At 36.4% G+C, this 16,545-nt stretch overlaps 1 protein-coding gene across 1 annotated transcript in view; it reads left to right on the top strand.

The window, feature by feature from the left end:
* The window catches only part of LOC109714673, a 15,625-nt gene continuing 3,144 nt past the window's right edge, over nucleotides 4,065–16,545 (top strand). The window contains exons 1-28 of the mRNA XM_020239369.1: nucleotides 4,065–4,310; nucleotides 4,402–4,465; nucleotides 4,545–4,639; nucleotides 4,715–5,199; nucleotides 5,302–5,506; nucleotides 5,653–6,009; nucleotides 6,311–6,461; nucleotides 6,571–6,708; nucleotides 6,840–6,921; nucleotides 7,729–8,015; nucleotides 8,114–8,227; nucleotides 8,605–8,852; nucleotides 9,582–9,785; nucleotides 9,880–10,035; nucleotides 10,967–11,104; nucleotides 11,262–11,504; nucleotides 11,648–11,775; nucleotides 12,475–12,610; nucleotides 13,122–13,286; nucleotides 13,383–13,530; nucleotides 13,656–13,756; nucleotides 14,410–14,568; nucleotides 14,993–15,040; nucleotides 15,134–15,241; nucleotides 15,661–15,735; nucleotides 15,972–16,022; nucleotides 16,086–16,232; nucleotides 16,320–16,450. Of these exons, the coding sequence (XP_020094958.1) occupies nucleotides 4,125–4,310; nucleotides 4,402–4,465; nucleotides 4,545–4,639; nucleotides 4,715–5,199; nucleotides 5,302–5,506; nucleotides 5,653–6,009; nucleotides 6,311–6,461; nucleotides 6,571–6,708; nucleotides 6,840–6,921; nucleotides 7,729–8,015; nucleotides 8,114–8,227; nucleotides 8,605–8,852; nucleotides 9,582–9,785; nucleotides 9,880–10,035; nucleotides 10,967–11,104; nucleotides 11,262–11,504; nucleotides 11,648–11,775; nucleotides 12,475–12,610; nucleotides 13,122–13,286; nucleotides 13,383–13,530; nucleotides 13,656–13,756; nucleotides 14,410–14,568; nucleotides 14,993–15,040; nucleotides 15,134–15,241; nucleotides 15,661–15,735; nucleotides 15,972–16,022; nucleotides 16,086–16,232; nucleotides 16,320–16,450 (4,550 nt within the window). The 5' untranslated portion in view covers nucleotides 4,065–4,124. The remainder of the gene's footprint in view (nucleotides 4,311–4,401; nucleotides 4,466–4,544; nucleotides 4,640–4,714; nucleotides 5,200–5,301; nucleotides 5,507–5,652; nucleotides 6,010–6,310; nucleotides 6,462–6,570; nucleotides 6,709–6,839; nucleotides 6,922–7,728; nucleotides 8,016–8,113; nucleotides 8,228–8,604; nucleotides 8,853–9,581; nucleotides 9,786–9,879; nucleotides 10,036–10,966; nucleotides 11,105–11,261; nucleotides 11,505–11,647; nucleotides 11,776–12,474; nucleotides 12,611–13,121; nucleotides 13,287–13,382; nucleotides 13,531–13,655; nucleotides 13,757–14,409; nucleotides 14,569–14,992; nucleotides 15,041–15,133; nucleotides 15,242–15,660; nucleotides 15,736–15,971; nucleotides 16,023–16,085; nucleotides 16,233–16,319; nucleotides 16,451–16,545) is intronic.

Below are 16,545 nucleotides of genomic sequence, written 5' to 3'. Positions count from 1 at the left end.
GGCGGCCGCCGCGACGGAAGAGCCGGGGTAGGGGATCGGGGCGCGGGAGGAGGATGGGGGAGGGGGAGCGATCGGGAGGGTGACGACGCAGTCGCCAGCGGCCGCCGCCGCCGCCGCGGGCGGAGGCGGCGGGGGCGGAGGGAGGGAGAGGAGGGGGATCCACGGGGGTCTTCTTTTGATGGAGGGGAGAAGGGGAACGCCAGGGAAGAGAGGCGAGAGCGGCTAGGGTTAGGGTAGGGTTAGGTTCCCACAGGAGGAGGAGTGGTGGTGGTTGAGAGGAGAGAGGAGGAGAGAGAGGGGGGGAGGAGAGGAGGAGAGGTGGAAGGAGGCATTATAATTTGTCGGGTAGTGAGGGTGGGGGGGGGGCGGTGAGGGCACCGCCTGGGGTGGGGTGTGTGGGGTAGGCCGTAGCGGCTTAGCTTACGGAGCGCGCACCGCTAGCGCGTGCGCATGAGAGAGAGTAAGTGCGTAGGGCGATGAAGGTTGGGGCCCGCGTCCCACCGCACCGAGGGCTGGGACTGGGCGGGGAGTGTCCTCACCTCTGAGGCGGCGCTATATGGGTGCGGTGGTTTTTGGGCTCGCTCGCCTCATCTTGGGCTCTTCGGCGTTGTCGCTATTAATTAATTTATTTATAATTGTGTACTTTGCACTTAAGCCCCTCCACATAGTTGAAGCTTTCAATTTGGTACGTGGTACTAAAGTTATACGAAAATAAGGTAAGAATGTGTTTAGCTCTCTTTAAATTTTAAAAAATTGAAAACAACTTGTGAAACCTAAATAGGCTATATATAAATAAATAGACTAAATTCTTAATCCGGTTCAATTCATTTTAGGTGGTGTTATGCCTAAATTGGATGATTCATATCAATTTAATTCAATTATCAATTTAATTCGATTAATTTTAATATAGCTTAGAATATAAAAGAAATAATTAAATAAATTATAAACTAATCGAATTTGCAACAAATGTAATACGTATCAGACTCTAGATGATGATGAAACAACTAGAGTGTTTAATCTTTACTATCATCAGTTTAAGAATTTTAATATAATACTACTTGTATTTTTATATGCGGTGGTGAGTGGCTTTATTTATCATAGAAAAATTTTCAAATTTTTGGAGCTTGTTGGGAATTTTGGAAAGAGCGGAATTCACAGATCTTCAGCAATCGACACTCTACGTACATAGAACTGGAAACGTCTATTGTTTCAATTGTAAAGCTTTGGAAGTCCATTTTGGGGAGTGTGCTTTGTTCGGATTAATTTTACCCTCTTATTTAGTGGTCTTGATGTTCTTCCTGAAACTAGCTCAATGAGCCTTTTTTGGGCAAAGCCTAGCTAAGCTTCGTGGTCTTAATCTGTGCTCCTTTATCAAATAGGATATATTCCTGTTTAATCAAAAAAAACTTCAAATTTTCCTGCATGCAGTTTTTTTTTCTTTTTCTATACTTTTACTTTGATGTTCTATACTTTAACTTTTAGAATGGTGGAATAAGTTGTCAATCATAATTTATTCAGTATGTAATTCTTTTTTTCTATGCCATTCTTAAAGCTATATATACATATATATATATATATATTTATATTTATGCTAAATAGATGTGCGGTATATAAAAGCATCATATTATGCCAAACCATTATAGTAAACGATTGCAGTAAAATTTGACAATTATGCAAATTTTGGTAGTCATTGAAATTATGACAAAATGTAAGATAAATAAATAATATTCTATGTAAGAAAGTAATAATTAAGTCTTGTGCTTAAATGTGTGTGTGTGTGTTTTGTTTTTTTTTGTTTTTGTTTTTTTTTTTTGGCATAAAATTAAGCATACAATCTACTCATCTCTTTCAGCTGTGCGTACACTCGTATTGATATTTTTTTGTTTTAAAAAATAAACTCGGTAATTTACTATGGATTAAAATTATGTTTTCTTATTATAAATTGTTGGAAGCATGATTTTCTCTGATACAATTTGTTGGAATTGATATTTATGCTGACACTGATTATATAATACAAAATCTAAAATATAATAAAATAAAATAAAGAAAAGATATTGAAGGAGGAAGAAGATAACTAAACTAATAAGCAATTAATTACATTTCGGGCAATACCTATGCAGCCATATCTATTATGATTTATTCATCTAATTAATTCATGTCTAACTATATATAGCCATCAAATCATAACAGATGATAAATTTAATTTTACTTTGAATAACTATAAATCATAACTATAATCAAATAAAATAAAAGATTTAAACTTATATCTAATTATATTTTAATTAAATTTGGATTATTAACTCCAACAGAAACCATACGAATTGTTTAACTATGCCGATCAAAACTAATGTAGAAAATGAACACAATTTCAAATATTGTGTATACGTTTGTCATGTATTTAACTAATTCTATAAGTAAAAACAAAAGAAATTTTGAAAGCTGCATATTTCGCTATATTTTAAATCGCTATTAATTTATCACAAAAAAAATACTTATAAAAGGTGGACGGAACTGTCGGAATCATTGATATTTTTTTTAAAAAAAAAAATTACGATTTAAATAAGAGCGAGAGAGGAGAGTGAGGACCAAGTTATGCAGTTGACTATATTTAATTGGCCTACTTTTCTACTTTGACTAAAATATTACTTAGATTCTGTACATTATTATGGTCAAAAAATTCTTTTCATGCAAAGTTGCAGGCATAGTGGTCCCTCAATTCCCGTTTACACGAACATTGAACATCAAAGCAAACAATTAATTAAACAGGAAGTACAAATTCCGAATCTTAAAGTGTGGTTCGTAAACATTCTCTTCCATGTAATCATCGCACATATTTAATTCATATTTATCCAATAATCACATCAGTATTTGTGTACCAGGAAGTATGTCAATAGTTTCTATTTAATTTGTATTGGATCTTTCTTTTACCCTTAAATTCAATCTGATTATAGGTTTCATAGCGAACTTTTCTTTTCATTTTTTAAAACATTTTTGTTTAATAAGTAAAAACTATGAAAAAGCTTTTTTTTAATATTCTTTTACGATTTTTGGAAAACCAAACTCTCTAATTATTTTTAAGCTCATTTACATACCTATTAGAAAGATAAAGCACCAATTTAGTTGTATCAGGTCCATTTGTACGGTTTTGCACGAAATATTTTCTACGGATATCTTAGGATTGTCTCATTTCTCGAGATATTATTTTCTTCTGTTCTCTCATTCGTTTCACCCGTCAAGATTATTTTGTTTCATAATGAATCATTCTTTTAAGTATTATCTTTCATTTCATTTTCGTTATTCGCTACTTTATTTTTCATCTTTCTCTTTACAATCTTTTAGCATTTTGATTAAATTCTCTATAGTATTACCACTTTCTTTTTCATCTTTCTCTTTACAATCTTTTAGCATTTTGATTAAATTTTTTTAGGCACTGTTTGGTTTGGGAATAGGGATAGGGATAGGCCCTTATCCCCCCTTTATACCCAAACGCTAATTTTTTACCCGAGAATAGTAGTTCTCGCTTATCACCACCAACATCTCCATTTTCTATATAAAACTTCCTAATATTTTTCTTATCCTCGGGAACAACCCAATTTTCATCCAAACGCTATTTTTTTTATCCCCATACTTGTACCTATCCCTGTAATAACTAGTTCTTGCTTATACCCGAACCAAACGGTGCCTTAAGTGTTACCACTTTCCTAAGACTACCGTATGTAAAGTTATCACCATTTTTAGAGCAGACTAAACAAACAATATGAAATCCTCAAAGGGCGAGGTCGTTCGCCATCTTGAAAAGATTCTTTTACCGTTTTGAAAAGCATAAGTATTTTCTGTGTTTGATTACAATATTATTATGTTACAATATTGTACACATTACATAATAGCATCAAGAGACACAAAGAAAAAGAGATTAAGATATTAAGTTATTTATTTAGTAAATAAAAATAGATGAAAAAAGAGGGTATTTAATTTCGTATCATCGCGGGGTCCATCTCCAACAAGGATTAGGGTTTTGCGCAGAGGTTTTGGAGGGAGAGAGAGAGAGAGAGAGAGAGAGAGAGAGAGAGAGAGAGGAGGGAAAGGATCGAAGAAACAAAGGCGAAGAAGAAGAAGAGGAGGAAATGGAGGAGATAACCCCACCTCCCCTATCCCCTCTCTCTCCCTACATCGCCTCTTTGAGGAGCTGCTTCGCCGCGGCGCCCCCCGCCGCCGTTCCGGCGATCGTCGACTGCGTCGCCGCCTCCGCCTCGGTCTCCCCCAACGACCTCTTCGTCTCTCTCCTCCGCGCTTTCCCTGATCCCGCCGAGGTGAGAGGAATCGATCTATATTGCGTCCTCCATTGCTCCGTATACATAACTCTTCAATTCTGTTTTAAATCGATGATCTCTTCGGCCGCAGGTTCTTGAATCGAACTACGCCGTGTCGCACGCTGCCGCACTTTGCCATTTGATCAAGAATACCGGTAATTTCGATTCTTTAAGCCCAATTCTTTTGATACTTTGCTTTCGCGATCTTCTTAGATTGTTGGTTAAGTTTTTTAGAGTATCCGCGTGATGCGATGCGATCGCTAATCTGGAGAGTGTTCGTGCCGCTACTGAAAGCGATCAAAATCAATGACACGGAGTTGCTCAATCCGGTAATGAGCGAAATGCTTCGGTTCTCATTCTCTTCTTGAATGCATTTATTCACTTTCTAGCCCCCTTTCTGCCAGATTGTTGGGTTGCTATGTGATGCCATTTCCAAAAACGAATCTTGGGAGCTGTTGGGGACGACCATCGTGCCTTTCTGCCTCAGGTCGATAGGCCTCGGCGTGGGCCTTCCGCAGAATGATGAATTGTCTGTTTACAAATGGAGTAGCGAAGGAGCAGTCGACGGGAACTTTGAAGGGGTGTCATCACAATCTTTACCACTTATAACGACTTGCCGTATCTTGAAATCTTTGTTGATTGCCGTATTGAAAATAAGGGAGGGGCATTGTAGCTTAGATTTAATGTCTATTGAAGGGTGCAGATCATTGGATGCCCTAGCTCAGAATTTGACTTGGGACCTGTCAAAATTGGTGCTCTGCATGCTTACACAGAGTCCGGACTATCGATCTTGTGCCACCCGCATGCTTCTTCCGGTCCTACTCGGCTCGCTTAATGAGTTTTCTTCGGTCACAGTATTTGCTCATGAGAAAGAATTCACACTTTCCAGGTAGGAGCAGATTACTCCTGTGTTCAGGATACATGCTGGTTCGTGAATGTATCATTCTCTTCTTTTTAAGGATAATTTATCACACCCAATTTGATCCTGCAGGTTCTCTGTCTTGAAAGATATATGGAAGTGCTGTATTTCTCTGTTTTCTTTGGGGCGTCAGGAGCGATCTGATGCATACAGTATCCTCTCGTTGTACTTCTCTCACCATGTAGAAAAATGCGAAACTGTTGCAAAATATGATAGCTCTGAAGACTTTGATATAAGAGACACAAAAGAATTCTGGGAGGAAGTTCGCAAAGGGTTGGTATGCTCTTGTACCTTCATGTTCGTATGTTCTTGCTGGCCATATGTTCTGTTTGTATGCTTTTTCGCTTGGAATAAAGTTCTACCTTTTGGGGATGTGGTGTTATTTCTTGATTCCGCATATTTCTTCCATTTTGATGTTTCAAGGTTGATAGAGATGGTTCAGTGAGAAAGCAAGCTTTGTATGTCATTAAAATATTGCTAAGAAATTGCTCTTCTTCCACTGAAAGCGATTTTGATCAATACTGCTCTGGTGATTCTAAACTCCCTCAAGATGCCAAGAGAAGCTCGGCTGCCACGTATTGTCGGACTTCATCACATGCCACTATGACAAAAAGAGAAAGATGGGCTGATGAAGAAGCAAAGTCCTTAGGTGTGGGAGAGGTATGCCATTCGGATCAATTTTGTTCAAGTAGTTATGACAGATGGAAGGTTTTCTTGTTACTATATGAAACGCTGGAAGAATACGGCACACATTTAGTTGAGGCTGCTTGGACTCACCAGGTAAGCTTTATCCTGCACTTCGGATTAGAAGTTAGAAAAATCCAGTAACTATTTTGGATATCTTTCTACTTAATAATGGATGCTCATATTGGACATTAGACCAGGCTGTTTAAGTCCCTGCATTTGCAGCAGCATTAGCATGCGTTCTTATGAGGGAATGACAATTTATTTCTTTCTTGCTTTAGTACAGAGCCATATTCCTGGTCTTTTGTAGATGCATCAGAAATTTATAACAATATTACCGATTTCTTTTACTTGGTTTTAATTAAAAAAATACCTTTACCAATGTATTCACTTTCAGGTAGCTTTGTTGCTTCAGTCTCGATCACAGAGTGATTATTTGGATTCTGTAGATCATGGAGGCCATCATTTCCAGATGGAAACTCTCGAGGGAGTTTTAAGTTGGATGGTTGTATTGTGGGAACGTGGTTTTTCTCATGAAAACCCTCAAGGTCAGCGTTCTTTTTTGTTTTATATTTGAGTAACGTATTTTGCTTGTTTTTATTACTGACAGCTGAAAGTCGCGTTCATGATTTTTTTTATTTTTTATTTTTATTTCAGTGCGGTGTTTAATTATGCAATCATTTTTGGACATTGGATGGAAACAATATGACAATTTTGCTCAAAGAATTCCCAAAGACTTTGTTCTTGGTCCTCTTATAAATGGATTGAACGATGTTGTTCACCACAAGGACTTCGGTTGGTTTTACTCAATTGTTACTCTCATTTTTCAATTGAAGACCCTGTAGTGAAGGTGTTAAGTATTATCGTGCTTACTCTTCAAAAAGCTAACTGATATTATGGTTCACATATTTTGTACTTCGTTGCAGGTGTGAGAGGTGTTTATAGTTCAAAAACGATAGAAGGTGCTGCGAAGTTCTTTCATGAATTTTCCCGCCAAATGATGTTGAGGTACAATTTTTGGATCATACAGTAGTCACCAAGTGAAGTACAAGATAGCATAAAACTTTACTACTTTTTGTTCCTCCTGTACGGCTGTACCACATGACTCCCATGCCTCCGTTTCTTGCCAGATTTGTGCACTTGCTGACTTCACTAGTTCTATACAATATAGTCTGTGGCCTCGTGGTGCTAACTTTTTGACTTGCTTGTACCATTGCCTTTTCTTGGCTTTTTCAATCCTGCTAGTCCTACGCCCTTATAATATTATGAGCCTGTAAAATTGTGGCTGCTCTACCGTTTTCTCCTTGTTTTGTCTTCCCTTTCTTTCTTGATTATTACCATATCAGTGTGAGAGATGAAATGTATATCCTTTTTTTACCTAGTGTTTGTAAAACCTAAAAAAAAAATGCCAGATTAGATGTTTCCACTTGTCGAGAGGGGAAATCTTCACATTCCTCTTTAGTTATAGTTAGGCATTGATACATTTTTTGTTGTTTTCTAGTCTTACTTAATCCTCATCTGTGAGCTTGAGAGAATCCAATGGGTTTGCATCTCATGAGAACCTCCGAAAATAGGAGCTTGTTCTTCAGCGTAATTCTCGTATGTCATTGCTTGGTGATAATTGACCTGTCACACTCTTTAGTTCCAGCACATTTATAGGTATCAAACACGTATTTTGCAGATACGTAGTTCGTGGTGGGTTGTTTAGTCTGTTTTCTCTTCTTTTTATTTCAAAGTAGAGTAAATATATTTTTTTTTTGCATTTCTTTAATTTGGGTTGATTTCACTTGTGAGACTACCTAACTCTTATTGCAGTGTCCGCTTGTCGCTGGTTTGGTCCTTAGCATCCGCTGCTAAATATGATTCATTTGGTCGAGCTGGATTAATGGCTCTTGCCTTTTGTATTGCTTCTTCTGCTGGGTGGTCTGAAGATACACAGGGGGGAACTGATGTAAGTTGTGCCCTTGCTACTTCAGAGGCAAAGGAAACAATATATGGTGGAGTTACTCTTTTGCCCGTCAGTCCTGAAGATGTATTGGATGCTTTGGGGGTGGTTATTGAGAGAAGCAAACAGCACTTCAATCCAAATTATCGTCTTAAAGGTTCGTATCTTGGCAAGATTATGGTGGTGCTTACTTTAGTATCTCATTACCGATTATCACAAAGTAATTCTGAATATATCCTTTATGATGGCTCCCAGTTTGTCAGCAGGTTCTTAAAGCTGCATCAGCCTTGATAAATATAACTGATGTCCCACTTGATCTGCTTTTGCACTTTCTTTCATCGGTACCTCGAGAGTTTACTGATCTTACTGGTATGCACTAGAAAAAAATATTTTCATATTTCGACCACTGTATTATTGTTAGTTCTCGTGTCATTTCTTTTACTACTGGAAGCAGTGCATTATACGATTTTGATGGTTTGTTTGTACACTATGTTCACTTCACTTCCATTCTTGCTATACTAATTAACGATGATGAATTGATCGTACAACTAAAATAACCAAACACTAGCTGGTTTGCTCACAGCAATCATTTAGACGCCGTCCATTCTATTTACTTGTTGCCATCTGCTGAATCTTGATTTTGCTTTCACTTTATTTTATTCATCAAGTCCTCTCTTTATTTTGGCCTTAACTTGCATCTTCTTTTTTCACTTATATATTGTTTTACACACACATTGTTCTCTTAGGATCATTAAGAGGAATCGTGCAGCAATGGCTCGTGCATAGTAGCTACCAATGCCCTGTTGATACCAGTTCTTGTTTTTTTAATGAGCTTATCAGTTTCCCGACAAGCTTCATAAATCACACGTACTCAGCAGAAGGGTTGTATACTTTTGATGATGAGGATGTAGGTGCATGGGAAGCTGAGGCGCAAAGGTGGGCAAGGGTTCTTCTTCTCATAGACTCGGAGCAACATATAGAGCCAATATTCAAGGTTCGATTTCTGCGATACTTGATTATTGCGTGGTTATATTAACCTGTTTTGCTTTATGTTTTTGTAAATTTAAAATGTTAGCTCAGACGACAATTTTGCTTTATGATTTGTTCTGTGTTCTCTTACCCTGAGAACGTTATCTTTGTGCCACCACATATATTAATGTATGAGGTGGTTATTAAATGCTATAGGAATAACTTTTATATAATAATTTGAGTTTCACCATTTTATTTTTGTTCGCTTAATTTATGTATAGTATTGGAACATTTGTTTAGGCTTTTTCTCTTCTCTCTATCTTGTGTCGTCTTAATGTGAGGCAATTGTCATAAATAGCAATTTATAAGCAGCAATTATTGGGATGTTGTAGCATGTGCAATGTGATCTTACCAACGTAGAGTTTTCCCCCCGGATGTTGTCGCTCAGACTGGGTAGACTTTGTGTACATTTACCTACCCTATGTTGTCTGCATGCGATATAATTAGTTTTATAGCTTACAGGAATGTGTTTTTACCCACTTTTGGGCTTTGGTGAGCTTGCTTTTGATTGTTATGAAATTGTGCTTTTTGTCACATGCTTATTGGACTTAGCATGGACCTACTTTCTTTTTGATTTGGTTGTTCAGTAGGATTGCTTGCTGTTGTTTCTTTAATTGGAAATATATGTTGTATTTCCTTTCTTTCTATAGATATTCATATGAATGACTTGTTAATACTTTGTTCTCATTTACAGTTATTACGGAACTATGGCAGTAATCTTTCTGCAGAGGACCAGAATATAAAGTGGAGGTCTATTAAGTTTCTCATTATCATTTTGAGAATGGTTGAGGAACTTCAAATTAATTGGAGGAAATTAATGAGTAACAGATTGGATCAATTCTGTCCTCTTTTAATTTCCATTTGTGAAAACTTTACAGTTTCATTACTTCCGATTATGGTAAATGAGAACATCTGCTTATCCAGTTCTACCAATTTCATTGAAGTATCTATAGACATAAGTGAAAAAAAAACCATTGTGGTTATTACTGCAGGAGGAACTTGTGGTGTTTGCCAAATCGGTGTGTCCCCTTTTGCTGTCAGTAGATGTGACAGAAGAGACTGACTTACCGTGTTCTGTCAAGGGAAAGCTTGGAGGCCCGAGTCAAAGGCGTCTGGCTTCATTTATGACCTCTTCTGTGTTGCAAGCTGTACTTCCTTTCAATTTGAAATACATACAAATTTCTTTAACCTCAATAGGATATGAGATATTATAATGGAGTACTTTACACTTGTCAATTCTTTTATTTTTGCGCATTAGAGAAGATTTAGATCTGCTGCTTTCTTTTATATATATATATAGAGAGAGAGAGAGAGAGAGAGAGAGAGCTTTGCTAAAATGCTGCTTTGCTAAAATGCTGTTGGTAGTAAACTGCTAAGTTTACTATCAATTTATTTTTGATGATAGAGCTTCCAATTCGACGATTGGGATCGTTGAACATGATCTAGACTATTTAAAACTATTTGTAAATCAAATTTTATGCGTTTTCGATATTGTTCTCTTGTCCATCAAATGGACATAAAATGAATGGCTGAAAATGAATATCCTTCAAAAGTGATTATACAATTTTGTATTTAAGATCTAGAGTCTAGATCTTGTTTTAAGTAGTTTAAAGAATTTTCCAATACAAATTTAACTGATTTGGATTCTTCTATACTGTTAAGCGAGCAAATGCACCATACCGGCCATTAAAATTACAAATTTTGTGACCTTTTGATCGTCAGGTTAGTGAGGTCGAAAAAGTATGAAATTGATTTCTATGTTGTTTAAATGGTTTAGATCATATTCAACGGTGCCGATCGTCGATTTGGAAGTTCTATCATCGAAAGCAAATCAGTAGTAAACCTAGCTGTTTACTACTTATAGTAACCAGCAAAGCTCTCTCTCTATATATATATGTACATTGTTATTGCTTTACATTCCTTTCCTGAATTACCTTTACCAAGGATTAAATGCCTGTTTGCACAGGCTGTGCTGACCGTTTCTTATCGTATTGACAAGGCATCAACACAGTCAGCACAGTTTTATACATTTAAGCATATACGAGTTCTTAGGTAATCATGCCTTTCCCTTTTGGACAGGTTTTGTTGATGAGGACTGTTGCCTGTGTTTTGTCATGGTGCAGTCAGCATGCAAAGGATGTTTCCCTTAATTCATCATTTACTTTCCTATCAGAATTCTCTTGGAAAGTTATCCAATCTCCAACCTATGCTACAGAGGCATGTCGAATCACTACGATACATTTATCTATAGAAATTAGTTGACAACATAGAGTGTTATAATGATTCTTTTATCTTTCTTCTTCTTCTTCTTCTTCTTCTTCTTCTTCTTCTTCTTATTATTATTATTATTATTATTATTATTATCCCAGAGTAGACTGGAGCAGAAGTTCGTTTAGCTGCATATGAAGCTCTGGCTTATGTATTGAGTGCGTTGTCTTCTGGCGTCACATCTTTTAATCTTGATTTCACGAAGGCTTACAGCAAGCCGCAGTGCTTAAATGGAGAAAGAGAGCCTTCATTAGATTTGCTCGCTATTAGCTTTCTCACCAACATCAACGATCTCCTTGCAAATGGAGTTTTGACACGAAGCAGGCGAGCAGTTTTAATGTATTGGAAGGTTTGAATTTTGCCAGGGATCTTATCGTTCTAATAATTATATCTCTGTTCTTTATTGGATTTTGGACGAGTCTTATGGAAATCTTTATGCCATTTTGACTGTTAAGTTGAATGGAGGTTTACAAACAAACTGTTGTGATTCAGTGGCTTTGTATGGAGTCCCTGCTTGCTATTCCGTACAGTGTTAGCGGGAAAGGAATTCATCGAGGGTGTTCAAATTGCTTATTTGCAGACTCAACTCTCAGGACCATTTTTTCTGATATTGTGGAAAGGTAATTACTGATGATATTTCTCGAAACTGCCTTCTCTGAGATTTTTTTAAAAATAGAGGACAGGATGTTTTCACATAGTTCCTGGAAGCAATGGCATTATCAAATCTGATTTACGGTCTGCTCTGCCAGATTTCAGTTTATCCAGCTGAAATGAATACACTTTTTCTGTTTTGGGTGAGTGTAAATTTATTTTTTTTTCTGGCATGACATATAATTATAACATACGCTGATGCAACAATCAGTTGAGTCTGATAGTTGCCCCTTGCATAGTAAGTACCACAACACATACAAATTCTTCTACATGTGGTTCGGTTCGTTCAGCAGCGGCAATCAAACTAATTTATTATTATCTAAATAAATCAAAGGTGTGTCTCTGAGGATTCTATTACTGATTTTGGTTTTTAAGGTAGCTATACTTGTTTATGTGATGGGAATGTATTAAATGTTCCTTTTTTTGCTTTCCATCCTCAATATTTTACCTAGTAGTCAAATGTTCTTATATCTCCCCCTATTTTCTCGTTTGTCCTTGCAAAGAACTTTGTCTTTTTGTGAAGTAAACTAAAGCAACAGTCTCTGTTCGTTCTTATGTTTTGGGCCATTAATCAATTCTATTTTGAATAAGTAAGGCAGTAACTTGTTGTGTTATTACTTGTTTTTTGCTCTATTCAGTTTCTGCACTAATCTTATCTATCTTTACAGCCTTGAAAATGCTGGTGAAAATTCTGTCCTGTCCATATTGAGATGTGTTAGACTGGTTTTTGGGCTTTCTCAGAACAATTTACACTCCTGTAGATCAAGAGAAGAAATTTCCTCACTTTCCAAGGTCGATTGTCAGGTAATATTCATGTGCTCAGTATTTTTGCATAATCTTGTTACTAATAAAACTTCTAACGGTTCAAAACATTTAGTTAAATACTTGCTTGAAATGGGCAAAGTTAATATATTCTAGAGAAGGTGTTTCCAAAACCAAATCTGCTCATTTATATGGAAAGGTGTAAAATGAGTTCATAAGAAGGAAAATTAATGCACGGCAACAAGCTTTGAAATTTGAATTGCTGCTTTTTGCTATTGTAGATGTCTTGATCAACATGAAGTCAAGGCCTCATGGTTAGAGCTTTATTTTGTGTTGAAGTATCTCATAATTCCCTTCATTCTGACCTTGACCAGCGTTTTGTATTGATGTCGTGAAGGAAGGATATCACATCACTAGCTTTTAGCTGGTGGTGCAACTGACTATTAGAGCAAAGATAGTATAGAGGATGGTCAACTATGACATACCTTTTTGAGTACACAAGTTCATGGTAAATCTCTCTATTAACTGAAAGTTATCTTTGTTTGCTCTGCAGATGATGAGGCAACTAGTGAAATCTTCCTGGTTATTACACCTTAGCTGCAATAAACGTAGAGTTGCACCTATTGCTGCTCTTTTATCTGCAGTTTTGCATCCTGCAGTATTTAGTGACTTGAACATGCATGAGACAGATGGAAAGGGGAAAGGCCCGTTAAAATGGGTTAGTCTACTTGTCATTAACCTCTCTTCTGTGCTGACCCTCGTATCTCTTCTAAGCTTCCACTTGCGGTGATTTATAAACCTTTATTTTCTGTAGTTTGTTGAGCAACTACTTGATGAAGGTGTGAAAAGTCCTCGCACTATTCGTCTTGCAGCTTTGCATCTGACAGGATTATGGCTGTTACACCCAAAAGTACTGAAGTGTTACATAAAAGAATTGAAGTTGCTCTCTTTATATGGCTCTGGTGTGCTATTTCTTCTGCCATTTATTTCCAAGAATTTGCTTTGTGGGGAATATTTTTGTACTTTTGTCAGCTTGTTCTCTCTTTTATATTCCAGCCCTCTTTATTTTTCTTTTTGCCCCTAATAGTGGCTTTTGATGAGGACTTTGATGCTGAGCGATCAGAAAACCATGATGCAAGAGCTGAAGTTTCTTTGTTAGCTCAAAGCCCAGATTGTGAGTTCACAGAGGTAAATCCATTTCGATGTTATTGAAATGTTACTATCAGTTAATGGTAAACAAAGCCGTGCTTGTCTACCTTATAATACTAGGAATGGTACTTTGAGTATCAAAAGCCATCTGTTCCATTATATTTGGATGCTTATCGAAGGATTTAATTGCCCATCGGTATGGGCCGTATCTACCGTGCTGTATTGTACCAACAAAATATTGGTACGATACAGCTCTCGTGTCGATGACATAGCTCAAAACTCTCTTTTTTTTAAATTAGTAAGTAATTTTCTCAATAAAGTTTAAAATATTTGATAAAGATACATAATAAGCAATTAGAATATTTTGTTGCTAAAGAAAATGAATATTTCATGCTATTATGTGTTGGCACAAATATACTTTTTGTTTCCGGCACGCACTGGACTGTACGATGTCCGTAAGTTTTCGACACGACCCCGTGTCATGACACTTAAATCCTTGCTTATCAGAATTGCCATCATTACAATATTATTTCTTGTCTTTGGTCATAATATTTCATAATCAAGTTTATGGTATTCTCTTTTGTATAAGAATATTCTTTGTCTACAGCATCAGCACAATCTTTGTGGTGATACTTGATTTGGTGTTTTATAACATATCACTAATTTGTAAATTGTTGTCTGTTGTTTTTCAGGTGTTTATTAATACAGAAATGTATGCTCGTGTATCTGTTGCTGTTCTCTTTTATCAATTAGGAAACTTATGCAATAGGAAGGAAGCATTGGAAACTGAAGAATCTTTGTCTGCCCTTCAATGTGGAAAACTTTTTCTACTGGAGCTCCTCGATTCTGCGGTATGGGCTATAATCTTGGAAAATTGGGCTGAAGTGTAGCGGCATCAATATATTACAGTTGTCAGTTGTGGTTTACATCTTAAGTTCAGCATGTTCTTAACAGATTCAGTTCTTTTTTACTTGCGTTCTAGGTAATTTCTAAATGATAATGTTTTTGATCTATAGGATCTTTATTTATTAAAAAGTTTAGAATTAAATTTCTGGTGCTCTTCTATATGCAAAGACATAATAAAATTCCAGTGAGTTAAATTTTCCAAAATGTTCATGATTGGTTCTTATACTATTTGCAGAGTCTAAATACTTATAATTGGCACTTCTTTGCTCTTTCATAGTACGCAGTTCGACACCTAGTTAAATTATGTCATGAGGGATCCAAGTTTTTCAATCCTAATTTTTTTTTAAAATCTCTTCTGGCTGACTGTAGGTGAATGATAAAGATCTCTCAAAGGAGTTATACAAAAAATATAGCAGTGTAAGCAATCTTTTAACTCCTCTTTGGTTTTATAGTTCACCTTAGAGGTTCTTGCTTTTTATTGTATTTACAATGGCCCCATTCTTTTATCAGGTTCATAGACGCAAAGTTCGTGCTTGGCAAATGATATGTGTATTGTCCCACTTTGTCGAGGAGGATATAGTTGAAGAAGTCACCTCTAAGTTGCATCTTTGTCTATATGTTAGTACATCTTTTCTCTGTCAAATGTGGTTATATTATTTTTGCTGCACCTGTTTTCAGCTGCTCTTACCCTTGTTGATAAATTTATGTTTTCTTCCTGTCCTTGATTTTGATTCCTTGCACTAATGCAAGGCCTCTTCCTACTTATTCTCAAAGCACATGGATCTTGTTCTTTGTTTACTTCTTACGTTGATTGTATAAAATACTCTTGATGGTTATCCACATTCCACAGTACGAACTTGGTGTCGCAAAGTCATATGGTTGTGCAAGAGTCAGTATATTCCGATAAGTCTATATATCTCATTGGATCATATATTCAGCTTTGGAGTGCATGAATGCATGTATCCCTTGGCACTTAACGAAGCAATCCTGGTAATGTTGTTAATAATGTCAAGTAACACCTTACTGTTGTTATGTAGAGAAACAATTTACCAGCTGTCAGACAGTACTTGGAAACATTTGCCATACAGATATACTTGAAATTCCCAACACTGGTAAGGAACTTCCTTGTTAGTATAAACCTTTTGCTTTCTTTTATCTCAGCTCGATTGTTTCTTTTACTTATTTTGGTTCGTATTATGGTAATCATATAGTCACTACATAAGAACCTTTTTAGAGTTATATTCAGTTTTGAGTTTTGCTTATTATTATCTTTTAGAGATATTTTCAGTTTTGACTTATTAGTATCAATTATCGATACTAACTCATAATGTATTCATATCTGTTGCAGGCTGAGCAGCAGCTAATTCCTATTTTTCACAATTACACCATGCGGGCACAGGTAATCTTGGTTGCATGACTTGCTGTTTGGCGATATCAATTAATATGTCTGTTTTATCTGCAGGCACTTTCTTCCTATGTATTCATAGCAGCAAACATAATCCTGCATTCAAGTGATTTGTCTGTTCAGATAAAGCATTTGAATGAGCTCCTTCCTCCAATAGTTCCATTCTTAACCTCCCATCACCATAGCTTACGTGGTTTCACTCAGGTGATGCCCATTTTACTTTTTCAGATTAGAAATTTAGTATATTTTTGTTTTTGCTCAAGCCATTGTAAAAATCCTCCACTGTCGTAGGTTCTTGTTTATTGTGTACTATCGAAGTTATGGCCTGCTCTGAAACTTCATAATTCAGAAGTTGAACCTTTGGAGAAGAAGTGCTTTGAAGATTTGAAGACATATTTGGCAGAGAACAATGACTGTGCAAGGTGCTGTTTTCTTTTCCTGTTTGAAATGTTGATTTCTTTCGGGTAGTCTTTTGCTCTTTTTTTTTTCTTTTTTTTTTTTATTTCTTTTGTGTTTT

Source organism: Ananas comosus, linkage group 8, assembly GCF_001540865.1.
Source record: "Ananas comosus cultivar F153 linkage group 8, ASM154086v1, whole genome shotgun sequence".
Lineage (NCBI taxonomy): Eukaryota > Viridiplantae > Streptophyta > Magnoliopsida > Poales > Bromeliaceae > Ananas > Ananas comosus.
Note: the sequence above shows the minus strand (reverse complement) of the source record. Positions and strands in the feature narration are given on the sequence as shown.